This window comes from Chrysemys picta, chromosome 4 (genome assembly GCF_011386835.1).
Source record: "Chrysemys picta bellii isolate R12L10 chromosome 4, ASM1138683v2, whole genome shotgun sequence".
In the NCBI taxonomy this organism is placed as follows: Eukaryota; Metazoa; Chordata; order Testudines; family Emydidae; genus Chrysemys; species Chrysemys picta.
The window spans coordinates 54,446,606-54,474,094 of record NC_088794.1 but is presented as its reverse complement, the minus strand read 5'-3'; the positions used below and the strand labels follow the sequence as shown (position 1 = coordinate 54,474,094).

General features: G+C 48.3%; 1 protein-coding gene across 1 annotated transcript in view; it reads left to right on the top strand.

The window, feature by feature from the left end:
- Positions 1-21,108, top strand: part of LOC112061337 (maestro heat-like repeat-containing protein family member 7) — a 28,236-nt gene extending 7,128 nt beyond the window's left edge. The window contains exons 6-10 of the mRNA XM_065592301.1: positions 1,335-1,449; positions 4,039-4,179; positions 6,387-6,563; positions 18,041-18,174; positions 20,896-21,108. Of these exons, the coding sequence (XP_065448373.1) occupies positions 1,335-1,449; positions 4,039-4,179; positions 6,387-6,563; positions 18,041-18,160 (553 nt within the window). The 3' untranslated portion in view covers positions 18,161-18,174; positions 20,896-21,108. The remainder of the gene's footprint in view (positions 1-1,334; positions 1,450-4,038; positions 4,180-6,386; positions 6,564-18,040; positions 18,175-20,895) is intronic.
- Positions 21,109-27,489: the final 6,381 nt, after the last annotated feature.

The following is a 27,489-nucleotide window of genomic DNA, read 5'->3' as shown; positions in this document are numbered from 1 at the left end:
CGCCTTCCCCGCTGGGTGAGACGTGGCTCCCAATCGCCTGCGTGGAACAGGCCACAGCCTCTGTGCCGTTGGCCGAGGGGTCAGTCGGCTACTTCTCCACCCTGCGCTGCCTGGCGTAAACCGCTTCCTGCGTTGCTCTGGCAGGTGTGGCTGGGCAAAGACAGCCTCCGTCATGTCTGTCTGCAGCGTTGGTGTAGCCCTGTCAGGCCCAGCACATGAGAGAGACAAGGTGGGGGAGGGAATGTCTTTGGCTGGTCCAGCATCTGTGTGTGAGAGAGAGACGCTAACACAGAAAGCTCTAACACTTGTCTTAGACCAATCTAAGATATTCCCTAACCCACCTTCTGTCTCTCATCACCCAATATCTGGGCACATGAGAAAGGCCACCGAGCCCACCAACGTCCTTCTTTGTCTGCAGTTCTCTTGCAGCCTATCACGGAGTCCCCGGGCAATGCTCTGGAACTGCTCCCCACAAAGCCAGTCAGGACTTTGGGGAGTCTCCTCTCCCTCGGAGCAGACTGTCTTCAGGGCAAGAAGCTCACACGGCGTCACCTTCCTGGGTCTCTCCTTGGAGCATTCAGCATATGCCCCTCCGTGCGCTTCCCACAGCGAGTCCCCCCAGGTGGGGTCCTGAGGAAGCCAGAGGATCCTGCACGCACCCCCACTTCGCAGTCAGACGTGACTCTTAGCCAGCCAGTAAAACAGAGGTTTATTCGATGACAGGAACACAGTCTAAAACAGAGCTTGTAGGTACAGCAAACGGGACCCCTCAGCCGGGTCCATTCTGGGGCCCAGCGAGGCAGACAACTCCGTCTGCACTCACTTCCCGTCCCCAGCCAGCTCCCAACTGAAACCCCCCTCCAGCCCCTCCTTTCTGGCCTTTGTCTCTTTCCTGGGCCCGGAGGTCACCTGATCTTTGTTCACCTTTAGCTATCCCCTTGCAAGGGGGGAAGGGCCCTGGCCATTTGTTGCTAGGAGACAGATTGTCAGCCATTTATGCACACTGGAGACTTAAGAAATGCATAGGGGAAACTGAGGCACCCACACAGTATTCAGAGGAAACATTAAGAACGGTCCCACTTCGTCACACAGCCCCAGCGCTGCGTGCTCGGAGCTGGCCTCGTGGAAGGGCTCTCTCTGGAGTGATTAAGGGTCTTGGTCTCTAGCAATTAGGCCGCTGGGCATTTTAAGCCAGCAGGAACTAGTCCATGCCAGCTGCACGTGACTAGTCACCCGGGATCCCCTGTCCTGTGGCACTGGTCTGGTTAGATTTATAAATGGAGAACCAGTCCTTGCCCACCTCAATGATGTGGTGTTTGTGTTTCCCATGCCAGGGCCATGGTTTCGGTCAGTTTCCAGGAGCGTTGCTGGATTTTCCAGGAGCTGATGGCCATCCTCAACTGCAGGGATGATAGGCGGTACATCCCGGCCATGGCATTCTTCCTTCAGGTGAGCCTCACCGGCGGGTGAGGGTCGTGAGAACAGCCCTAGCCCAGCGGTGACTGTGGCATGGGGCTGACCTATGGCCAGGGGCGGCAGGTTTGTAGGAATTTTGGTGGTGACCAGCAGAGTCCGCCCCTCCAAACTCTGCCCCCCACCTGCCTAAGTCTCTGGGAGGGAGTTTGGGTGGGGAGAGGAGGTCTGGGGTACAGGCTCTGGGATGGAGTTTGGGTGCTGGGTGCAGGCTCCAGGCTGGGGCAGAAGGTGGGGGTGCAGGAGGGGGTGAGGGGTGCAGGCTCTGGGAGGAGTTTGGGGGCAGGAGGGGGTGTGGAGGGAGGGGGTACAGGCTCTGAGAGGGAGTTTGGGGGCCGGAGTGGGGTGTGGGAAAGGGGTGGGGGTGCAGGCTCTGGGAGGAGTTGGGTAGGGTTACTATATGTCCGGATTTTCCCGGACATGTCCGGCTTTTTGGGCTCCAAATCCCTGTCCGGGGGGAAATCCCCAAAAGCCGGACATGTCCGGGAAAATCAGGACATGCGGGCGGCGGTGCTGGGCCGGGGGCCGGGGACCGGGGGGGGCCGAGCGCTGAGCGCCGGCGCTGCCGGGGGGCCAGGGGGCCAGGGGCCGGCGGGGCCGAGCGCCGGCGCTGCCGGGGGGCCGGGGCCGAGCGCCGGCGCTGCCTGGGGGCCGGGGGCCGGCGGGGCCGAGTGCCGGCGCTGCCGGAGACCGGAAGCGCCGGGGGCCGGCGGGGCCAAGAGCCGGCAGGGCCAGTGGGACCTGGAGCGCTGGCGGGGCCAGGGGGTGCTCGGCCGGGGGTCCGGGGGCCGGGCCGGGGGGTGCTGAGCGGGCCGGGGGGTGCTGAGCAGGCCGGGGGATGCTCGGCCGGGAGTCCGGGGGCCGGCGAGGCCAGGGGATGCTCGGCCAGGGGGCCGGGGGCCGGGCCGGGGGGTGCTGAGCGGGCCAGGGTTGCTTGGCCGGGGGCTGGGCCCGGGGCCGGCCCAGGCTGGAAACGCCGGGGGGGGCCAGCCTGGGCCGCTCCTCCTCCCCCCACGCCCCCCATTACCTGCTTCAGGCTTCCCGCGAATCAAATGTTCGTGGGAAGCAGGGGAGGGGGCGGAGTTGGGGCGGGGACTTTGGGGAAGGGGCGGACTTGGGGCGTGGGCGGGGCTGGGGGTGGGGCCGGGGTCCGGTGGAGTGTCCTCCTTTTGGAGGCTCAAAATATGGTAACCCTAGAGTTGGGAGGGTGCGGCGCTTACCTGGGGCTCCTAGGCAGGGCGGGCCTGGGGGCCTCTGTGTGCTGCTACAACCAGGCACTGCCTGCGTAGCTTCCTACTGGCTGCAGGGGCGCTTGGGGTGGGTGTGACGCAGTAGGGAGCGGGGTGGATTGACCTGGGTATGTCTGTTAGTTTTACTGGACTGTCTGCATGGGGGATGGGAGAGCAGGGGATGACTTTAGGTGAGGGACAGTACCTGAGCCTGTAACCTGAGCCAGGAAGGAGGGGGAGGGGGCAAGTCGACACCTTTGCCCTGGAAACTGGACAAAGGGAGAGTGGGAGAGAAGGAGGAGGAGAGAGCCTGCGGGAGGGGTTTTGGTTTCAGTTTTGGGCTGGGTGGGAAGAGGCAGAGAACCCCAAGTCTGGGGTCTAAGATCCTTGCCCCCCAGAGGGACCTGGCTGAAGGGGTCCTGGTTGTACTTACAAGCCCTGCTTGGGACTGTGTTCCTGTCATCTAATAAACCTTCTGTTTTACTGGCTGGTGAGAGTCACGGTGAATCGCAGGAAATGGGGGGTGCGGGGCCCTGATTCCCTCACACTCCGTGACAGTGGGACACAGACCCACCCCACTCAGGGGCCGCAGGGAGGGGCCGGCAGCCATGTGGAGCAAGCAGGCAGGAAGCCGCTCAGCTCCGCTGCACTGCGGGTGGTGAGTGGGCCCCCGGGCTCTTTTAAATGGCCCGGGAGACGCGGGGGCGGAAGGCGGGGCCGAGGCCCATGGTACCCAGGCACCAGGGGCCCATAGAACTCGCCGCCCATGCCTATGGCCAGGAGAAGGGTAGGTGGCTCTGGGGGTGGGTGGGTGACCAGGGGCAGGGAAAGCTCCTAAAGCCCTAGGGGTGGAGTCACTGACTCTGGACATTGTTACCGGCCCCAGCTGGTGTTGCGGGGCTGGAGCAAAGCCCAGGGTCGGGTGTCTCTTGTTCCCAAGGCTCAGCTCCATAGAATGGTCCCTTGTGTGATCTCGGCCCTCGAGCCCCCTCTGACATCCGTATGCCATGCGCAGGCCGGGCCCATCCACGGCCAATTCACCTGCCCCCCACAGACCGGGCGGCCCTTTGGAACACAAGGCTGCAGCCCCCTCCCTCCCTGCTCCGCATGCAGCTGAGCCTTAGTGAGGGAGCAGGGTAGGCCTTGATCTCGGCTGGAGCCTTGAGGGCCCGTTGCGCTAGCAGCGTTTCAGTGGGGCACACACGGTGACCAATCGCGGTGCCCGGCGTACAGCGCATGCTGTGCCCGTGGCAGGTGGAGCTAAGGGCCCCTTGACAGAGATGAGTCGTGAGGGTCCAGCCCCGTTCTCTAGCTTGTTTTGCTGTTGGTGTGTTAGCTCCTCCAGTGCCCTGACCTTGGCAATAAGCAGGAAGACGCCATCCTGGACCAGTTGAGTGGGCAGCTGAGAGACCCCAACACTGTGGTGCACTGGCTGGCGCTCAAAGGCCTCCTGAACCTGTCCCTGTGCCCAGAGAAGGTGAGAGGGGAGGAGGGCTGGGGGATAAACTCAGAACCGCAGGGAGCTGCTGCAGGGCTGGGGTCATTGAAACCTTCCATGGGGACTTGGCCCTGGCCTCGAGTCAGGAGCCCTGGCTTCTATTCCTGGCTCTGTCACTGACCTGCTTGGTGACCTTGGGCAAGTCTCCAAGCCTGGCTCCTGCGGGGTGTGTCTCTGGGTGTGTGCAGTACCTGGCACTGCCGGGCCTGATTATGTCTGGGGTCTCTGTGATCCAAAGAACCCTAGCACTAGATTAGCAGCAGAGCTGTGGACTCTAGACCCCAGGGAATGCTGGCGACACCAGTGATCAGGGACGCCCAGACAGAGCCATTTCGCTTCAATTAGGAACCATTTTTTCCTACAAATCCCCTTTTAAAGCCTCATAGGTTTTAACTGTTGACGTCACAGCTCTGTCCCGCAGCACTTGCTCCTCTGAAGAGCTCTACAGGGGCCTTTTGCTGCTAAGATCTCATAACAAGTTTGATACACACAGTATAGTGAAGGCAGAGAAAACCCTTGGGGCTTAAATACACAGATCTGGCAGCCTGGTAAAGAGGAGACCATCTGAAGGCAACCCTCACTAATGATAATTTACTTACCCTGAGAATAGCGGGTCAGTCCGGTTTATTAAACCCAGACTACGATTCTAACAGACATGGAGAGGGCGTGACTGTAATTCTTTGTCATACACCATTCCCATCGTTCCATGCGCCTCAGCCTGGTTTTCACTTGCTTGTGGTTCATTTTTTCTTCCGGAACCGGTTAACCTGTATTTGACACATTTTTTTCCCTGATGCCGGTTGAGATTTTCATAGATTCATAGATTCTAGGACTGAAAGGGACCTCGAGAGGTCATCGAGTCCAGTTCCCTACGCTCATGGCAGGACCAAATATTGTCTAGACCATCCCTGATAGACAGTTATCTAACCTACTCTTAAATACCTCCAGAGATGGAGATTCCACAACCTCCCTAGGCAATGTATTCCAGTGTTTAACCACCCTGACAGTTAGGAATTTTTTCCTAATGTCCAACCTAAACCTCCCTTGCTGCAGTTTAAGCCCATTGCTTCTTGTTCTATCCTTAGAGACTAAGGTGAACAAGTTTTCTCCCTCCTCCTTATGAAACCCTTTTAGATACCTGAAAACTGCTATCATGTCCCCTCTCAGTCTTCTCTTTTTCAAACTAAACAAACACAATTCTTTCAGCCTTCCTTCATAGGTCATGTTCTCAAGCTCTTCTCTGGACCCTCTCCAAAAATGTTTTGTGGGGCTGTCTTTGAAAGGTTCAAAAACCAAATACAGAAATGATTGAATCTGGCTTTTAGTAACAGACCAACCCTAGAACTCGTGTGCAAAATTGGCTCCCTCCTCTAGGCTGGGCTGTAAGGACAGGGACTCGGGAGAACCCAGGTTCAGTTCCTGGCTCTGCCAGACTCTCTGGGTGACCATGGGCGAGTCACGTAGCCTCTCTGTGCCTGAGTTCCATGTCTGTACAATGGGGATAGAAATCCTTCCTTTGTGTGCCTAGCCTGTAAGATCTAGGGCAGGGGACGTCTCTTACTGTGCCTGGAAATCCCACAGCACAAGCCCTGATTGCAGATAGGCCCTCGAGGTGCTATTTGAACCCCTATAACAATAATAGACTTGATTTATTTGGGGTCAACGTGTTGTGCAGAGAACTTTCCACAGATGATACCCGCTAATAAATACCATCCCCTGAGATCTGGGGTACAAGGAAGCAGCTGCTTATGTTGCAGGTAGCCGGCCCTGCTGCCCATGATCCTAGCTGGCTGTGCAAAGGCTTTGAGGCTCTAACATGTCACCTGGAGGCAGGGGCGCTGGAAGACTTTTTATAGTGGAGGTGCTGCACCCCCCCTTACCCCTGCCCACACCCCCTGCCACCCCTAGAGCTGGGCTCAGGAGCAGGGCCATGGCTCCAGGAGCCGGGGGGGGAGGTGGATGGAGCAAGGGGACCGAGGCTGGGGCCACAGATGGGGGTTGGCGCAGGGCTGGCAGCTGGGACCCTGTGAGCGGGGCCAGGAGCAGAGCCCCGTGTAAAACCTGGGAGTGCTGCAGTACCCCGTTAGTTCCCGTGCCTCTGTCTGCAGGGGAGGTGGACGTTGTTTTGGAAATGGCTTGTGGGTCACTGGAGGGTGTTTTGTAAAGCAGCTCCTCATTTCACGCAGGTGGGGAAACTCCAGCGTCTGCTGCCAGAGGTCCTGGAGCAACTACAGGAGGTAGACAGGGACATCATCGCCGAGGCCATCACCGTGCTGAAAAACATCCTTGCCAGCATGGACAGGCAGAGCGCCAGCCGCGCGGCTGTGCAAGTGGCTGAGAAACTCCTGCCTTTCATTGATGATGTAAGGCCTGGGGGCCCATGGGAGACCGTTCAAACTGCTGACCTGTGAATGGGGGCTGGCAAATGTAACCTGGTGTTGGAGATACAGGATCACTTGAAAGTGGGGTTTTTGGTGGTGGTAGTTCTGACAAACGACCCTTTAAGTGGAGAGCTGTGATCATGGGACATAATGGCAAGGTCATACCTTCCCGTGCTGACAACTGCTAGCGGTGACAGTTGCAAAGCTATTTTGGGAGCTCCGTTCTGTTTTCTCTGAACTTCTGTCTCTGTGTTCCTGGATTTAACTCTGATGCTGTTCAGCTGTCCTCAGGCTTGCCTTTATTTGTTGAGTGCTGGTCTTTTTGCAGTGTATGTTGACACAATAGCTTTACCCTTTCCATGCATTTAGCAGAAGAAACCTAGCCTGAAGTCATGGAGTCAAAGGCTTTGTTCTGCAGATGTTCTGCTTCTATCAAGAGAATGTAATATTAATAAATCTTGCTGTAACAAAACTTAGTAAGACCTATGTACAGTAGTGACTGTGTGGTTTCACTAGACTGCCATTTCTCACAGACCAGGGTGTTAATACAGTAACTAAAATCTTCAGGCGCAGCTGACATTTTCCTGGTTGTTGTAAATCTTCAGCCACTTTTAAAGTCAGGTTACAAGCTTGTTAGCTCCAGTCAAATCTTACGAACAGTTTATGTTCCTTGATTACATAGGGAGCAGGACGTTGTATTGGCTTTAGGTGTCTTTGAGGTGCACCATCTAATACATCAAGGCATCTTGTGGCTAAGGGGTAGGAATAAACTGCGTAATTTTGGTTCTACTCTTGGTTGTGCTGTAGACTTCCTGTGTGACTTTTGGTAAATCACTAAATCTCTCAGTGTAGTATTGTGTAACTTCCTAATCAGTCATGCCAAATAAATTAGTCTTAGTCAGTTGTGCATATTCTAGAACTAACAGTTTGGAGGGAAGACCTTCCTCTCACAACGGAAGCAAAGGGTTGAGTATTAAAAAGACAGTCTTCATGAATTTTGCTCAGTTTTTAAAAAAATCAGTTAAAAGTAGCTTTGGGGACTTCAGAGTCCCCCTCCTGGTTCTTGTATTTTTTTTTTTTTTTTGGACCTATTTTCCAATTTTTACCTCTCTTAACAGTGTTGCTATGTGACCTATCCAAACAGAGGAAACTGACTTTATAAAGTGTAGCCAAATACACAAATTAAACTGAAAACATGATTTTTTTCGTATAATCTTTCGGTTACACTATTGTTAGTATGCATTGTAGCGGTAGTAGGGATCAAATTGTGTAATGCATTGTGGCGGTATCCTGAACAAAATTGCCAAAATCAGCCAAAAATACAAGGAATATTTTTGTTTCCAGACATTTTACTTGCATAACTAGAATTCATTAGTTCTTATTAAGGATGAATTGCTTTTACTGTTTTTAGACAAATATTTAGGTTGACCATATTTATTGCAAAGACTAAACATGAACATAACTTTCATGATGTCTCTAGTAAAAATCTGACAAGTAGGTCATAAGTTCTGTCACAGTAGCTGATTGAGAGAAAGCTTTAAAGGCTTCATGTCCATAGCAAGAGAGTAACTTTAGTTGCTGTTTAGCTAGTTTGGCATATGACAACTGACACTAAACTCGTTTAGTCTCTTGCATGGAGGGGAAGGATGCAGAAACCATGCTTTCTGAACCGAATAAGACTCTTGTATACTCTCAGAGCATAGTACTGTACTCATGGTTAGGCACTCCTGACATTGCCAGTATCCAGCTACTATAACTCTTTTAACTCCACCTTGTTCAGAGCAAACCTTTAAAACTAAATTCTTAGCATGATTTGGACCTGCCTAAACTTGCTGAAAATGGCTTAGCTGCACCTGTTTGGTTGCTCCCATTACAGATGCCTGTTGACAGCACCAGGTAAATTTCCTAGGGTGGACAGGATAAATCAGGTTTCAGAGTAGCAGCCGTGTTAGTCTGTATCCGCAAAAAGAACAGGAGTACTTGTGGCACCTTAGAGACTAACAAATTTATTAGAGCATAAGCTTTCGTGGGCTACTGCCCACTTCTTCGGATGCATGTGCTAAATCAGCAGCTTCTACTGTTCCTGACGGCTAATGCAGAATCTCCTGCAGCTCAATAAGTGGAGCTACCTCTTCGTAATGCAAAGGTGCCTACTTCAGGTTTCTTCTAGGATAGATTCCTTCTGAGGAGAACAACACTAAAGGAATACATGTTTGCTGTCCTTTTATTTATTTATTTATGTAGTAGTTCTAGCTGTCTTTCCAACACTTAGACACAGTCCCTGCTCTGAGGAGCTCATAATCTAAAGGCAGAGGTCAGGGAAAGGGAGTAAAAATAGGCAAGTTGTATACAAATCACTTTACTATTGGCAGTGTGACAGGGAGGTTTGTCGAGAGACTTACATATGGGCAGGGTAGGGCCTGTGCTGTTGCATGAAGTGAGGTCCTACCATGGAGGGTGGGCTGCATGAAAGAGGCTTGGAGGTGACCATATTAAAATCTGATTGTGCAAAGCTTGACAAGGACGGGCAGAGTTATGTAGAACTTTGAAGGTGATAACAAAGTTTAAATTTGAGACTATATTGGCTGGGAAGACAATGAAAGGATAAAAAAAAAATCAGGAGTTTCATGGACAAGGAAGTTTATTGGCAATATTTTGAATAGACTGAATGGGGCAACATGTCTTTGGGAAGCCAGAGAGGAGGACGTTGCAGTAATCAAGATGGGATAAAGTGGGGGTCTGAATCTCTTTAACTTGATTACTTAGCTGCATGCTACATTGCAACTTTTCTACTGTTCTAGCTGTAATTCTCAGTAAGAAGGTGGTACGCAGCTGACTGTTTACACTCTACACATATGTAAAGGGAAGTGCATGTTAAAATAGAGCTCTTCAATACTGTTTTCTCTTGCTAGAAATGGGAGAGGCTTGCTGCCCAGGGGTCTGACTCAGCAACATTGCCTTTTCTCTTAAGAGCTGCACGAGTCGTGGAAGGGTGCTGATACAGGGTTCTGCCACAGGCCAGTTTATTTATAGTAAAGGTCAGCATGCCATGAAAGCCATACAGGTTACCCTGCTCACCCTTTCCCCATTCTGCATATCCAAACAAATCTCCTAATTTTGTGGAGGTTTTTTACTCTTAAACAAATTCTGCTAAACTGGGGAGGAAGCCCAGGAAATGCAGAAGTGGTCTATGATTTTAAAGCACAGTGAATCAGTAATTACTCCGTGGCAGCTTTGCTCCCAAACTCTTGTGTGTAGACATGGGAGCTGTTCTGTGATCACATGGCATAGGGCAATGGGACATACTATCTGTAAACTAAATATTTGTTCAATTGGACTAAGTGAAGTATAGAAATGAAACATACTGTGGGCCAAGATCACCCTTGGCATAGGTGAGTTGACTCAAGTGCAGTCACACCGTTTAACTTGGTTCACTGACTTACATCACACTAGCAAACTACACCGGTAAATTGGCAATTAAGAGGCTTGTAGAGTACTGGGGAGCGAAGGTACTCTCTTAAAGTATTAATATGGGCTGTTCTACTTGTGTCCTGGAAAGGAGTGACACGTGGCCAATTTCAGGATTTATTTGTAAGCAGTTAATTAAAGTCTACATAGTTTGATCTCTCAGTTCTGGAGTATGTAATAAAATCCCATAAAATTTGGTGAACTCTCGGGGGGTGGGTGGGAGGGGGGGAGCATAACATGGACATCTGTAATACTCTGTCTCCATCTGCCTCAGTATTCATCCACACTTGAACCCATCCACATTTTCCCTACTTATGGGTTTTTTCCTGTAACCAGCTGATTCCAGACAATTCCTTGGAAATTTTATGCTGGAATTGGAGGTGGGGGAGGGGGTGTCTCACCTATATATAGTGATATTGTCTAGGATCCCTAGTCATGGACCAGGGTCCCATTCTGCTAGGCGCTTTACAAACACATACAGTCCCTGCCTCAAAGAGCTTACAGTCTAAATAGTCTCTCTGGGGACCTGCGGGGGATCTCTTCTGAGATGACTGGCATAAATGAGCAGTAAATCTGGTCAGACACAAACATTTCATGAGAATTTCATCACATTTTCTTCTATTTCCCTAAACTAAATCTTCCATCAGCCCCATTGAGCAGATTATCGGTATCTGTGTTGGTGTATTGCAGCCCAGATGTGTCCGGTCCTCTTCAATACCTCTGCCACTCTTCATGTCTCCTTCTAGGAGGAGTGAAATCCAAAGAAAGCCTGGCTGTGTATCAGGGTGGATCTGGTTTAAATCAAATTGATTTAAATCATCATTTAAATCACTAGTCAGACTCGATTTAATCATGGTTTTCTACATAAAAGTGCATTCTTGTTGGTTGTTATAACCTTAATACATATTCTTCACAACTCAGAGATAGATGTAAATTTCATTTTTAGAAGGTACACACTATACATTTTTAAGTGATTTATTTTGAAAACTCTCAGATTAGTTTTACAGCTATATCAGAAAATGAATGATTTTTTGGTTATTTCATTTACCAAAGGTAATTGAAGCAGATATTTATGAAGTCATTGGGAGGTGAACTATCTCCAATTCAACAGGTTAATCATTAATATTTGGAGATTTTCTTGGTCTGCTGTATTAGGAGGAGAACATCACCCGACAGACATTTAAATTGTTTTATTTAACTAAAACAATGTTATGTATTCTGGTTTTTTTCTTCATCAGCAAACATATAATATTTTAACAAAACAAGCATATGAATTTTTGAGTTTAGTTAAACATTTAAGTTTTTTAAAATCAGGTTTGTTTTTGTTAAAAATTGTTTTTAACTAAAATAGTTAAATGAAATATTAGAAAATTAAATCGACTGTGTCAGTCAGGTCAACATGAGAAACTTAAAATATTGGCTTCTGCAGCTAACTCAGTCGTCTTCACCTTCATTTTCCTGTTTGTTCATAATCTGGATAAGAAAAACAAGCTTTCCTGCTTTTTAAGGTCCCAAACGATTTCTCAAATTGGAACGAATTAGTCCAAAGGAAGAAAATATTCTTTCTACGCCAGCAGAAGAAGCTACGGCTGTTAAAAGTGAGATTATCACTTCAACAGTCTCTAAATCCAAGTGCTTAAGTGACTTCCACCAGTTCACTGGTGTGACTTTCTTTAAAACATAATCATCAAACATCTATTTCTTGAATGGTTCTTATTCCCAAACTGGGTCTCTTTTAGGACCTGCTGCCATTACAGGTTTTTCCCTTCTAGTGAGAGAATGGTATGGTATATCTCAAATAAATGAAAGCTACACTCAGAAAGACCTCAAGACTTTTGGAATATGCTGCTCAATCAGTTTCACTTTTGTTTCTACTGCCTGTCCCTCCCTTCTCACATTTATCTCCAGACTTCTTCTCCTTGTCCAGATCTATTCTGCCCCCAACAATCTTCTGTTCATTGAACTTTTTGAAACTTTGCACTTTTAGAGAGTGGTAAGGGATTGACTCTGTGTACACAAATTTGCAGAGGGACAATAGAGTTCAGATTCTTTCTTTCTTTCTTTCTTTCTTTCTTTCTTTCTTTCTTTCTTTCTTTCTTTCTAAGCCCCTGGAACCCCATAAAATTGGGTCCCTAATCCATGAACTATTGGAACTCATTTACAAAACTTTTCTTAAACATTACATGAATATATTGTCTCATACTATAGAATTAGAATGTATAATCCCTATTCCATGAGATGAGATCTTTGAACTGTAATGTATCTTAATTAAAACTATCTTTAGATAGGTTTTTTCCTCAAAAAGCATTTGATCAAATAGTTGATTTTTAGCCACCCTGCTGTGTATTTCAATTCTCTGAACTGTTGGGACAGACCTCCATGTGCACTGTCTGTTTCTGATGCGGGACTGACAGCTATCAATGTTTTTCATAGTGATAGTATTTCAAATAGAAATGAGATTTTAGCTGGTTGCTGATCTAGCAAAGATTTGCTGTGTTGTGTGCCCCCATGTTTTTGTGTCCCTTTCTATTAGCTCAAAACAGACTTCATGCTTTCTAAGTGACCACCTTAGCAAGAGCTATTGCCAGATAATGCAATAAAATCATGTGGATCTGTACCTGCTACCTGAGGTTGGAGGTGGGAAGCTAATATTTGGAAACTGCGAGTTTTATAAACTGAGTTTTTCCTCCCAATGAAAAACTGCTAGGGTGTCTGGTCCCCTACCAGGACCAGAGAGACGAACACAAGGAGGTGCAGATAGAAGTTACTCAGCAACGCCAGAGATTTGAAGCATACAAGCAATCTTCCTTTGAATCCTAGTTCTAGGCACTGCATGAAACTTGCAGTGAGAGTCACTAAAGTATAAAATAATATACTTAATTGCAAAAAGCATTTAGAATGAAGTAGCTGCCAATAAAAATACATGGGTCACTAATACTTTTACCCACATAAGAGGCCGACGCTGGCTCCTTTCTAAGGGTAGCCCTGCTGAAAATCTTAGGCTAGAGCAGTGGTTCTCAAACTTCATTGCACTGAGACCCCCTTCTGCCAACAAAAATTACTACATGACCCCGGGTGGGGGTGGGTGGGAGCCTGAGCCCCACTGCCCCGGGCTGAAGCCCTTGTACTTTGGCTTCAGCCCCGGGCGGCAGGGCTCAAGCTTCGGCTTCAGCCCCAGGGCCCAGCAAGTCTAACGCTGGCCCTGGTGACCCCTTTAATATGGGGTTGAGACTCACAGTTTGAGAACCTCTGGGCTAGAGTGAACAGTACAGATGGTGTCCATAATTTCTCTCCTTCCTCTCCCATTCCATCAGATGATTTAGTTGGGATTGGTCCTGCTTTGAGCAGGGGGTTGGACTAGATGACCTTCTGAGGTCCCTTCCAACCCTGAGATTCTGTGATCCCAGTGCAAGCTGTATTTCTTCTTCTTTTTGCAAGTTTTACACAATCACACATTGCAACTACTGTACTTTAGCCTGCTCTAGAGGAAACTTGCAGTGTTTCCACATTTGAGCAACTGTTGTGAGTGGACTCTTGTATTGTCTAAAGCTAAAAGGGGTGAGAATTCTTGACTATTTTTTACTTTTCCGTACACAAGAAAACAAAATTCAGTAAATGGTGTAGCTAGGGGGCCTTGTCTTCCATGTTTCATACAAAACAATTGCCCAGCTAAAAAACAGTGTTTTCTATTTCTATGCTAAGCTTCTTTTGGAGAATTTGAAAGCTGTGTGCTGTATTAATACAATACGCCGCCGAGGCCAGGGCGGGCCGGAGCCGCTCGGCCGGAACCAGGGCGGCACCCCAGGGCCTGAGCTGAGCCGGGCGGGAGACGCCGGGGCCAGAGCCTCTTGGCCTGGGCCGGCCAGCCGCCAGAAGGAGCCGAGCTGCGCCCCGCCCCAACCCCAGCCCCAGCTTACCTGCTGCCTCCCTGTTTCAGGCTTCCCGCGAATATTTGATTCGCGGGAAGCAGGGAAGGGGGAGGGGAAGGGGGCGGAGCGTTCAGGGGAGGGGGCGGGGACTTTGGAGAAGGGGCGGGGAAGGGGCGGAGTTGGGGCGGGGCCGGGGCCTCGTGGAGTGTCCCTTTTTTTTTTAAATTAAAATATGGTAACCCTGCAGGAACAGGTGGGGATTTATCCCATTATCCCTTCTCTTTCCAGCTTGCATTCCACAGGAATCGTGCAGGATGATACATTCAAGGCCAGTACAAGACAGAGACCCCAAAGAATGCATTTCCCCCTTTTTTGCATCTAGAAAGCTTCCTGGGAGCCCAGTTAATCTAGTGGTTTGAGTGAGGACCATTTCAGTTCCCTTAGCTGACACCAATCTGTGCAGTTATAGTTGGTGGTGGCTATTTTTGTAGTTTGGATGATAAACAAAATAAACTCTATTCTATTTCTGTCTAATTCGTACAGTGTAGACAATGTGAGTACATTCTCCTGATTGTAAAGTCAATCGTTTAAAGTTTATCTTTCAAGTAAAACTCAAACAGAATAACAAAGTAATTTACACAAGCAACAAATGTATAATTTTTGCCAAGTTAACTTATCTCAAAGCCCCATACTACAAGTTGTTCCCTGCGAATTTAAGTGTTCTCTGCAGTCTGCTAAAACTATGGGTCATGAAACATTTAAAATGTTGTGTGTTAAGTCCTTTTCTTTACTCGTATTGATCATACAAGATTTCCAGGCATAATTAGCTTTTTTTTTAATATGTACATTCCCAGATGAAAAAATGATCTATGAGGCTTTTTCCTTTCGTAATTGGTAGTTGTTTCCAAATCTTGTAATAGGCCCGAGTGTAGTGACCTTTGGGCTGCACAGGAATAATTGCCAAGGGTATGCAGTTCTTGCCTCTGAGCAGTGCGAGCTGCTTTCCCACATATAGATCAGGCTGCTGCTACCTGCCCCGTCTCTGCTTCGGTGCTTCCCAGTCCAGTTTTGATGCTCTCAGAGAGAGGGAGCATACTGGCTGGGTATGGAGAATACTAAGGCGCTAGCTGAGGGTGTGTCTACATGTACAGTGCTGCAGTTGCACCAATGCAGCTGTACTACTGCAGTGAGTCTGGTGGCGACACTCTATGCTGATGGGAGAGAGCTGTCCCGTTGGCATAATAAAACCACCTCTGCGAGCGGCAGAAGCTACTTTGGTCAGAGAAGGTCCCACTGACAGAGTTGTCCACATACGTTACACTGACATAAGCACTGATGTCGCTCAGGGGGGTGGTTTATTCACACTCCTGAGCGACATAAATTGTGCTGATGTGAGCTGTAGTGTAGACATAGCCTTAGACACCCTCCACCTTATGCCTCAGGGCTTTAAAGGGTAGGGAGTGGGTTGTAATAAAAAATCCTACAAAGGAAAAATTCCTCCTAGCAGTCCAGCTACCCCATCTCCATTCAGGTGCAAATCAGTACACAGCAGGATTTTTTTTTTTTAAAAAGGGCAGCTTCCCTGCAGGCTAGAGACAGGAATGATTAGGGTTACCGTATTCAAACATTTAAAAAAGAGGACACTCCACGGGGCCCTGGTCCCGCCCCCGGCCCTGCCCCCAGCCCTACCCCAACCCCATCCCTTCTCTGCCCCCATTCCAACCCCTTCCCCAAAGTCCCTGCCCCAACTCTGCCCCCTCCTCTGAGCACCCCGCATTCCCCCTCCTCCCTCCCGCTCTGATCTTGGTTGGGGGTTGCTAAGTGCTTCCCTGCCCTCCACTCGCCCTGCAGCCTCTATGCCCTTGCCTGCCCTGCTCCTCCTCACCCTGCAGCTTCTGCACCCCTGCACCCTCTGTGCCCCCTGCTCCCCACTCGCCCTGCAGCCTCTGCACCCCCCCGCCCCTGCAGTCTCTGTGCCCCCTGCTCCCCACTCGCCCTGCAGCCTCTGCACCCCCCGCCCTGCAGCCTCTACACACACCCCCGCCTGCCCTGCTTCCCCCACTCACCCGGCAGAGGGAGAAATGCGAGCTCCACGTGGACTCAAACACTTCCACGCTGCTCTGTGGGGGAGGAGGGAGCAGGGGAGGGGGAGGGACTCTGGCTGCTAGAGGCCCTAGTGGCTGCGAGTGGCTTTCAATCAGGCCAGGTGTCCAATCAGCCGCGCCGCACTTCGCAGGAGGGGAAATCCCGGACATTTCTACTTCATTAGAAATCCCCCCCGGACGGCCATTTAAGGCTGAAAAAGCCGGACATGTCCAGGGAAACTCGGACGGATGGTAACCCTAGGAATGATGTGTAACCCATGAGATGGGAAAGCTTAAGAATTTTGTCATCTTTTTTTGAAAAGCTCCCTTCCTGACTAGTTAGCTCAGCATCAGTTGAGTGTGTCCTTAACATATTCAGATTTTGTTTAAAGCTTCAAAATAGGTTCCTTGCTGAAAGAGCAAATATGCTGGTAAAAGAACACAAATACCCCTGGGTGGACATGAGTGGTAAGAGTCCTAACTATTTAATAACTGACACCCCCCCATCCCCCAATCTGCTATAGTTTAATTACAAAATGCAGGCTTTTTATTTTAGATGTTTGAGGAATGAATATGCTTATGAAGGGAACCTCATAGTATTTTTATTTCACTTTAGAAAATGTGCTCTTTGTTTCCTGACTGTTTTTTGGTGGTGAAGTGGCTTTTTGTTCAAAGCACAAAGTGGCTATTTTCAGGTTGTGTATCGCAACAAACATGCCATGGTGGCCTCATTAGGGACCTTAGGAAGTCTGCAGCCATGGCCTACAGATGATCAGTCTGGCTAGAGGCCAAACACCCATATATGTAAACATAGGAGGTGTGTAATCCTTCAGTACTTACTACACCTCTGGCCTCCAAGTAACTCGTTTTATCTTCCCATCTAGTCCTTCCCCTGCCAAAAAAGTTAAAAGGACTCCTTGAAAGGCACAAACAAGAACACAACAGAGAATCACAAATGAGTCCAGCTACTTTTGAGCAATGAAGGGATAAAGTATATAACTTCCAAGTATTCATTCTCTTTTGCGAGCTTGTGTATATTTGAAACATTGTCCAATTTGCCTAAAACTGATCAGAAGAATTCCACTCTGTATGTCAACTATTGGGCAGATTATGTTTTGATGAAGCTAAAGGGGGGTCAAAATCATCTTCACAGTGGAATGGAACCTTAAGTGCTGGTCCAGTCTAAAACATGATTGTACAAATGTTTTTGTGAGGATCCATGTCTGTGTCTGTCTAAATGATTTCAACGCCAGATCTGCTCAGGTTACATGGGAAAACATTTGTCCTTACACTCAGCTCTGCAGGCTTAGCCTGGGATCTGAAAGTCAAGCTGGTTCTTTCTGGCAACCTCATAGCAAAAGTTTCTGCAGTTGAAATCTAGTAGTATTGATACTCATGCTAGACTAGAATCCCACTCTCTCTTAAATAGCTGTTTGGATTCTGTAGTGCTAACAGGAATAGTCAGATTTAATTTTAGTCAGTAAGGTAAGCAAAAACTACTCTTAATAAATGAGTTTGAGTAACACTATGACATTTTTATGTTGTTACTTCTCAGTAAAATTTCATTTTCACTACGGATTCATCTGTATAAAGGGGCAACTATCCCGTGTGCAGAAGTTCTGATTTTCCTGCATGTTTGACTGTTAATTTCCCTGAACTCATACTTGGGCTGTACAACCCTAATGCAATAGTTATTTCCTGGAGTGTCCTGTCATTCATGTCATTGAAACTTTTCTGGAACACCACGATCTAAATAAATCTACAAGTTGCCTTGCTTACAAGAATCTAATGGCATACCTAAGATGAATATAGACAGATCACTTTACAGCATGATCCTTTCCTCTGAGGCAGGGTGCGTATGGGGGAGGGAGGGAACAGGACAAACCAGTACAGAGATATCAGAGGCAGAGCTGTCAGGTAGACAGACATCAGTGAGCAGGCGTAGTGTGGGTGTGAAGCCTAGGTATCACTTACTGCTAGTAAACCGAAAATGGAAGTTGTTTACTATATTTAATACCACCTGCTTCCTCCCCCATAGGCCTGTATAGACGAGAACCTGGACATGGTGAAGTTCCTGGTAGAAAATGGAGCCAGTGTAAACCAGCCGGATAATGAGGGCTGGACCCCCTTCACGCTGTGGCATCCTGTGGCTATCTGAACATAGCAGAGTGGGTGAGTTTCAAGCTGTCATGGGTATTTACAATAACAGATTCCACACCCTCCTCTTCAGATCTGGCACATGGAAGGCTGATGCCATGTGACTCAGAACAGTAGATCTTGGAAATGCTAAGTTAAAAGGACAGAAGATAAGTTACTGTTAGTCTTTGCTATTGATTGTAGGGGTTTGGGTGGAAGATGACACCAGTCTGCCTTTTGATAATTGCATCTGAAGTGCTTAATGCATTGTCAGATGTCTAAGCTAAAATTTGCTGAGCAAAACAGAAGCACAGTGACTGACAGTCTGCACACTAGAGAAACGAGGTCGCTTTTATTGGACCAACTTCTGTTGGTGAGAGAGACAAGCTTTCCAACTTACACAGAGCTCTTCCTCAGGTCACGCTAATAAAGCACAAATCAGCTGCAGCTCAACTACTTGCTGAGCAGCTGTGCCGCTCCCCCTTCAAAAGGGAATGCATGCAGAATTGTAAACTTCTTTTCTGGTGTACATTTGAAAAACGTCATAGGTATAATTACCTTGATGCTGTTACTCCTGTTTAAACCCCTACCGTCAGACACAGTGCACAAGTGTAAAGTGGTTAAATTATTGGATTAAGCAGCACCAGTGTAAAGCCTTGCTTTTTATACCCATGCAGCACCTCTGACTAGGGGTTTGCAGGATAACTATAGTGATGTCCTCTTGAAAATGTTCCTAATGTAGACAGGTCCTTGGAGTACCACTGCTCAAAAGGCATAAAAAGCCCTTAGGGGAAGGGGAGATGTTTGGGCTGCAGTGTCCCCAGTATGCTAACGCCGTTCTCTTCAAATCCAGATTGTGTTCCCATTATTTGCAAGCTGCCTGACAAAGATGGAGGACTAAGTAAAAGTAACTACCTGTTACTTAATCCAGTTAAAATGGGTGTTGCTATGTTGGGTTTTCGTGTAACATTTAGGTACAACACAAGGGATTGGGCTCAACACGAATAACTAGGCAAAATTCTCTATCATGTTACACACAAGTTCAGACTGGATAGTCTAATGGTCCCTTCTGGCCTTAATTGATTAATCTTTGATTACAAGTGCTGTAAATTAACAAATGTAAATGCAAAAATAGAGTGCTAAATCTTATTGATTTTTTTTTTTTTTGGTCCAGTAGGTTTTTAAAAATATTTAATTTTAAAAACAGAAGGCTTGTCTACATGGAGACACTCAGGAAAGTTAATACAAATTAACTAAAGGTGTGTATTTGTTAAATTGCACCTGTGTGGACACGCTCATTCAGAATTAAAGTAGGCTTAATTTGGTGTAGGTAAGATCATAGAGTGACCTGCTCCTCAAGACTACTCTGACTTCAGTACTTGGAATCAGTAAGTGTGCTGAGAGGACTACCACTCTGCAATTGACTGTGGCATTCATTCCAAGCCATGGGACCAATAACTCTAGTTGCATTGGGGGAGATGTTACGATATTAGATTTGTTGTTCTAAGCCAGCCAGTTACTGTGAGGATCTGTTTAGGAAAGCGGAATAATTGGCATCAAACTATTGCAAAACTAAGCAATAGGGTTCTCATTTGGTTGAGCTGTGCTTCTGAAAAGCAGACTGGCTCATACTCAAGGCAAAGAGAAATTAGCAATTTTTTTCTTCAATCTCCGCTCCATGCACTGTCCTAACCCAAGAAATATCCACTACAGTTCAATTACTCCTGTCTTCTCATGGGGTGGCCTTTTGCCTGAGTGACCCAGGCAGACTCTGCACCATTGCACTGATGGTGAGCGGCGGGGAATGCTAATTTCCAGTGGCAAAGGGTTAATGAAGGTGTTCTTTGTGGGTTTAACTTGGGTGAGGAGGAATATTTTGACAAAGATGTGTAACATTTTTGATAGAGGACATTTAGGGGAAAGATCAAGTATAAAATGACAAACTTGGCATCAAATATCAATGTAATTTCTGCACATCCTAAAACCCCATCAAAGATATCATGGAGCTAATAAGCTTAGTGGATGTGCAGAGTTTGGGGAACAGCTACTGTGTTTTTTCATGTCTAAATCCAGAGCATAGAGAAGCTTCCAGATACTGTATAAAACTTGCCTTTACGTTGTGTTCACTTTAGGCTTCCCCCTCTGGAGAAGCTTTCAATGCTAGATAAGCTTTGGAAATTTCAAATAAGCTTTTCTGAAAGGGGATGAATATAAGGAAACAATATTTTTCCTGCCACTTCCTCCCTGTTGGGGTCCACTAGGTATAGCTACCAGGTAACTCGGGAGAGCGGAAGGCCAAAAGTGCCGATGAAGCTCTTTTGCTCTGGGCCTACCTGAACCACAGTGACTCCATTTGGGAACTCTCACCTACTTCTGAGCTAACTGCTTACATGCTCTGAAGAAGGCTGAAGCAGAAATGTAATGTCAGCTTTTTAACAGATGGCTGCAGTTTCACTCACACAAGCAGAAATAATAGAGATAAGAAGCGAGGGAAAGGAGGGGTAGTTAGTTTGCAGGCGTCTAATCCCAGGTCGCAAAGACTGAGAAAGTTTTCTCACAAGCTTATGTAGAGTTTATTGTAACAGTGTCTGGAAGGGAGGGGTAAGGGGGAACAGCCAGACAAAGAGATGTATGTAAACAGTTTGAAGTATAAAAGGTAAAAGTTGTTTGTATTTGTTGCACTTGATTTGAGACATGCTGGTCTCCTAGTGCCATTTCAGAGCTCTGAAATAAACTTGGCTTGCTTTCTCCCCTCAGTGTCTTTATTGGTGCCAAGCACACCGGACGACGAACCCCGTTTGCCATCTCGGGCCCAGTTCTGGGCAGGCAACATCCCTAACCTGTAAGACCTTTAACCGAGAACGTTGCTAGTCTGTCACATTCGTTAATGACATGCAGGCTGAAGGAGGAATTGCCTGCTCTTGTATGAACTTTTGATTCACTTATAAAAAGGGAAGTGGAAGAACATAATGAAGATCAGTCTTGTTTGGTTTTTTGTTACTTCAAAACTCCTTTAAAAGCGCAAGCATGACCATGTTCGTACATGAAATCGAGGCATTTTAACTGGCTGTATAGGAATGGGAGTATATCAACTGTCTGCATGGGCTGCTATGGAGGAGCAGCAGGAGTTCTAAACTCTCAGTTGAGAGGCTTACAGAGCAGTCTCATTTGGGATCTCACTTGTATCAGAAAACCAGATACTCTTCTGCTGTTCAGTCATATCTGAATTTCAATTCTGGTAACAGTCTGATACATCAGTATGGGTCTAATCTGTATAGATACTTGCTCAGCCATGGAGCCAACGTGGCTGCTGTGAACAGTGAAGGTGAAGTCCAATCTGACCTTGCAGAGGAAGCAGCCATGAAGGACCTGCTTCTGGAACAAGTAAAGGAACAAGGTAAGCCATCTGTGTACTTGAACAAGCTTCCTTTGGGCCTTCTAGGGGCTTTATAAGTGTAACCCTTCTGCCCATCAAATACATACCACCCCCTGGGCACCTCTAAGAGGCAATACTTCCCCTCTCGCAAGCACGGAGTCTGAGTGTAACAGAAAATGTTTAATAACATGAGGTAAACAACATCAGCATTAAATTGGAAAAACACCACAACTAGAGTTCTTAGACCAAACCATGAGCGAAGACCCACCCCAGCAAATTGGGCCGTGTCCTCTCCCGTTGGTTCTTGAAACCAGCGACCCAAGAATCACCAAAGTCCCAAAAGTCCACCAATCCCAAAGTCTCTTGGGTCCAGCAACCCAAGGATCACAAAAGTCCGACAACCCCCCAAAGTCTCTGTCCATGATCAGTGCAGCCCCAGAGTTCAAAGGGGGGGGTGAGCAGGGTGTTAAGGGGCACCTTACGTGATCCGAGGCCAACCGGCTGCTTCTCCGTGGGGTTCCACCGCAGCCTTCACCACGAACTGCTCCACTCCACCCGCAGTCCCACTCCTGCCGTCCCACGAACTGCTCTGGCAGCTGCTCCGCTCTGCTCACCGACCTGTGAGCCGCGCCGATCCGCTCCGCTCCAGCCGTCCCTTGGGCCGCTCCCACAAGGCTCTGCTCTGCTAGCTGCTCCTCCAGCCGCTCCGCTCACCCCCACTAAGCTAAGTTAGCTTAGCAATATAGCTTCAGGCTCCCCCACTAGTTAACACAGCCTCAGTGATCTCAGCTCTTAAATAGCTTTAGCTCTTTTGTGATTTCAGCTCTTAGTGATTTCAGCTAGTAGTAGGGGAGCCCCAGTGCTGGTGCACTATTGGCCCAAAGTGAACTCAGCTCAGCAGTCTGTAACTAGACTCCTAAGGGAATCAAAGTTAGCTCTGACATTCAACTGTGGAGAGAGGAGGTAGTGCAATTGGTGTTTCAACCCCCTCGGGAAGGGGGCCATCCCATCAGGTACAAATACCTGTCCCCATCCTCTCTCAATTCACTGTGTTTTGTAACCCATGCCCCTTGACAAGCAAGTGCTACTTAGGTAATGGTGAATGACTCACTCAGTCCTTCTGTCATACAACAGTTCCACTGGCCTTGATTCACAGAATCAGGGTAACAAAACTTTATTCTTCCTGCCCCAATAACAGAGAAACTGGGGATCCCACACCAGCCAAAGTAACCACTTTGAGTTGCTGTGGTTTCATGCCAGGCGAGTGGGTGTGCCTATGCAAACAAGATCAGCCCCTGGAGTTCTTTTCCACACTCGCCATAATTCACCACCAGATGTCAGGGTAGAGCTCATCCTGACTCTGCTTACATCCTCCCCCCAGCCGAAAATTTGTCGTCCCGACAAATCACACTCCCTATTATAACAACTCACTGGTTCCCTCCAAAGGGCCTCAGATAGCCCACTTTAGCTTCCACAAGCCTGTGTGCTAAACATGTTGGTTCCTCACTACTTACCCCAGGTGCATCATAAGTCAACCGTTTTACTGGTCTTATTACCCTGTCTCGTCTATTGAGAATCTCTGTTGCCGTGGTGGGCGGGACAGCCTCTTGAATGATGGATGGAGAGGTTTCCTTTGAGGGTCCCTCGGCTACTGGCATAGGCCCCTGCATTTCTAGTTCTAACAGTGGAGGGTCCAAGGTGCCCAGGACATCCTCCACCTGTATGTCTCCACTGTCCAATAACCTGGGTGTGTCATCACATGGGGGTCCCACCAGTGGCTCAGGGGTGTCAGGAATGGGCCTAAATACTTCTGCCATGGGGTTTAGGGTGGAAGAAGAGGAGCTCTCTTTTGATTCAGCCGATTGAGACTGAAATCTTATCTCCATCCCAGGATACACCATGGTTGTGTCTTCCTCCTCAGACTCACTCTCAGATGTGCTGCATGGGGGTAGGTTAGCTGCAGGGGGCTGGCTGTCCACGTTGGAGGGCGGCTTTGGTCCAGCACCTTCGTTCTGCCCAGTTGCCCTGTTGTGGCCCATCTCATACGGGGTGCCTACCAATTCCCCCACAGGGAGCAAAAGGTTTCTATGCACTGTCTTTGTCTGCCCTGGACCCTCTTCAGGTTTGATCTTGTAGACCGGCAGGTCTCCTAGCTTTTCCATCACCAAGTAAGGTATTGCCTTCCATCTGTCGGCTATCTTGTGTTTGCCAGCAATACCCAAATTTCGCAGCAGAACTCTGTCCCCCGGCTGGAGTTCTTGCAGACGTACTCTAGCATCATATCGATGTTTGTTGCGGTCGGCGTTCTTCCGAGCCGCAGATGTAGCTAAGTGATAAGCATCCCGCAGCTTTTCTCTCAGTCGGGATACATATTGCTGATGAGTTTCATAGCTATCTCCATCCTCTGATACACCAAAGCACAGGTCTATGGGTAATCTTGGTTCTCGTCCAAACATTAAGAGATATGGGGTGACTCCTGTAGCATCATTCTTTGTGGCATTGTAGGCGTGCACCAGATATGCAACATGTTGGCTCCAGGTTGCTTTCTGCTCTGGTCGCAAAGTCCCCAACATATCTAATAGGGTTCGGTTGAACCTCTCTGGCTGAGGATCACCTTGCGGGTGATAAGGCGTTGTTCTAGACTTCTTAATTCCCGCTATCCTCAGCACCTCCTTCAGAAGATGACTCTCAAAGTCCCGCCCCTGATCCGAGTGTATCCGGGCTGGAAATCCATAAACAGAGAAATATTTCTCCCACAGTACTCGAGCAACAGTGGTGGCCCTCTGATCACGCGTGGGATATGCCTGCGCATATCGTGTATAATGGTCAGTCACTGCTAGAATGTTCCCAATATTCCTCTTGTCTACTTCTAAAGACAAGAAATCGATGCATACCAGTTCCAAAGGTTTGGTGCTGGTGATGTTCTTGAGATATGCAGCCCTCGTGGGCAGAGTTTTCCTTTGAACACATCGAGCGCAAGTCTCACATTTCCTACGAACATCTTCAGCCATCCGGGGCCAATAGAATCTACTACGAAGAAGTTCCAGGGTCCTCTCCATCCCTAAATGTCCAAAGTCATCATGCAGGGCCCTCATGGCCAGGGCTCTGTACTCTTTTGGCAGCACTAGCTGTGCTCGTTGCTTTTGTAAAGGGTCTGTGGTCACTCGATGTAGCACTGCCTGAATCAGTTTTAGTTTGGTCCATTCTCTCAATAGTAGTTTACCCTCCGGGTTAGGTGGGACAACCACAGCTGGGCTTCGCCCCTCCCTTTTGGCAAGTAGTGTATCACGAATGCCAATATCTTGCAGCTGGGCTTCCTGCCAGTCAGCCGCATTGAGCATGGGCAAAGGAGATTGGTCCAACGCAATATAGTTCACTGAAGCAGAAGGCACACATTCAGGGGGCAGGCCCAAAGCTTCTGCAGCACATCCATGAAGACTCTCATGGGACTCTGACTCCCGGCGACTCACACTGCAAATAGCCCTCACTCCATCTGTGGGTATCACAGCAACTCCTGGTGCCTGTGGACGCCTGGACAATGCATCTGCATCTACATTGCTTCTCCCTGATCGGTATTGAATGCTGAAGTCATAGCTAGCCAAAGCGGCCACCCATCTTTGCCCTATAGCATCCAGCTTAGCACTGGTTAACACATAGGTCAGTGGGTTGTTGTCTGTCCACACCTGGAACTGAGCACCATATAAGTAGTCTCGAAATTTCTCAGTGATGGCCCATTTCAAGGCCAAGAACTCCAGCTTGTGGGTGGGATAGCGAGTTTCACTATCAGACAGTCCTCGGCTGGCAAAGGCTACAGGTTTACGTCTTCCTTCCACTTCCTGGTACAGTACTGCTCCCAGACCCTCCAAACTGGCATCAGTATGCAGGATAAATGGCTTGCTTGGGTCAGCAAAGACTAGGACTGGAGTATGAGTTAGGCAAGTAATGATTTCTCGAAAAGCCCTTTCACATCTCTCATCCCACCGTGGCCCAAATGGTTCGAAGGGGCCATAGTGTCTCTGCCCAGGAGGCTTTGGGGACCTTCCCTTATTCTTGGTCTTAGATTTGTTCCTGCTGGACTGGTATCCCCTGGTAAGATCATTCAGAGGTTTTACAATCGTAGCATAGTTTTTCACAAATCTGCGATAGTAGCCACTAAACCCAAGAAAGGTCTTGAGTTCTCTGTAGTTACTTGGACATGGCCATGTAGTGAGGGCTTCTATTTTATCGGGATCAGTACTCACACCCTCTTGGGACACGATGTGACCCACATACTTCACTGAGGTCCTGCAGAACTGGCATTTGTCAATTGAAAGCTTCAAACCATAATCCTCTAACCTATCAAGCACTTTAAGAAGTCTTTCTTCATGCTCCTCCAAGGTTCTTCCAAACACTATCAGGTCATCCAAATAAACTAACACTTGCAGTAAATTCATGTCTCCCACAACTTTCTCCATAAGACGTTGAAATGTGGCAGGTGCTCCAGAGATCCCTTGGGGCATGCGTTTAAACTGATAAAACCCTAATGGGCAGATGAAGGCTGTCTTCTCCTTATCTGCTTCACCCAGAGGGATCTGGTAGTATCCACTCCGAAGATCCAACACAGAGAACCACTGGCTTCCCAGCAAACAGTCTAAGGCATCTTGGACTCGGGGCATTGTGTACTGGTCAACCACAGTACGGCGGTTTAGGGTGCGGTAGTCAATACACATCCGGATTTTCCCATTCTTTTTACGGACCACCACAATGGGTGAGGCATATGGGCTGCGGGACTCTGTAATGATGCCATTCGCAGCCAGCTCCTGAAGATGTTGTCGCACATCTTCCATCTCAGAGAGGGCAATCCTCCTAGATCTCTCCCTGAAAGGTCGAGAGTCATGTAGTCTGATGTTGTGCTCTACTCCTTTTGCACATCCCACATCCCACTCATGCAATGAGAACACCTTGGATCTTTCACAAAGTTTCCTCCTCAGGCGATCTTTCCACTCCTCGGACAACGGTGAATCTCCAAAGTCAAACTTTGCAGGGTCTATTGGCGGAACTTGAGTCTCACACTGGGGTTTTACAATTGATTCAGGCTCAAAGAGATCCGCTATCTTTTGTCCTTGCTTCACAACAACATCTCGACTTGTTTCATTAGCAATCAGTATAGTCACCTTTTCCTGGGCTTCAGCAGGTAGGGTTATGACTCCACTGGGGACCAGCACTCCTTCCGGGAGCTCTCCTTCAACCGGCTGCTCTACCATTGCTAATGCCCCTTTACTGCCTTTCAGCCGAGTACTCATGACAAGCACTTCTTGCTCCGTCCTTGCAGGCACTACTAACGGGGTTGTGCCCATGTACTTCAGCGCCCCAATCGGTAGCTCAGATGTCTCCTTTTTAGCACCCTCAATCTTCCTATAGGCTTCAGCACAAAGCGTATGGATCATCAGGGTATTCAGGTACTGGTCCCCAGCCCGTCGTCTGCAGTAATCCGCGAGCACCTTGAAGAGACTGGAGTTGGTCCCTATCAGCACAGACACATCAGAGGTCCCTTTAGGGTCAGGGCATATTAATGCAGCTGTGTCCACCTCTTCTCTTACCCCAGCAACCTCCTCTGGGAATTCCAGGTGCACTATGACATACCCTTGGTAGGGGTATTCATCCATGCTGAGGCCACACAGACCAACGCCAGTCAGTGGCTGTATAGGCAGGTGCCTAAGCATTTGTTGGTAGAATGACTGAAATATAATAGTCACTTGAGATCCAGTGTCAAGCACGGCTTTACACTCCACCCCTTCAATCTTCACCATGACCTCTGCTCGAGGCCCTATCAGTCCTGCGGGGATCCCAGCTGGACAGTCTTTTCTGGGGGAATCTTCAAATCCTGCAGGCCTGGGTGGTCCCCGTCCCCGGACTCTCTGGCAGCTACCGGATTTCTCCCAACTGATCCTCAGCTTTCCATACACTAAGGAGGGGTTTTCTTCATTATGGCACTT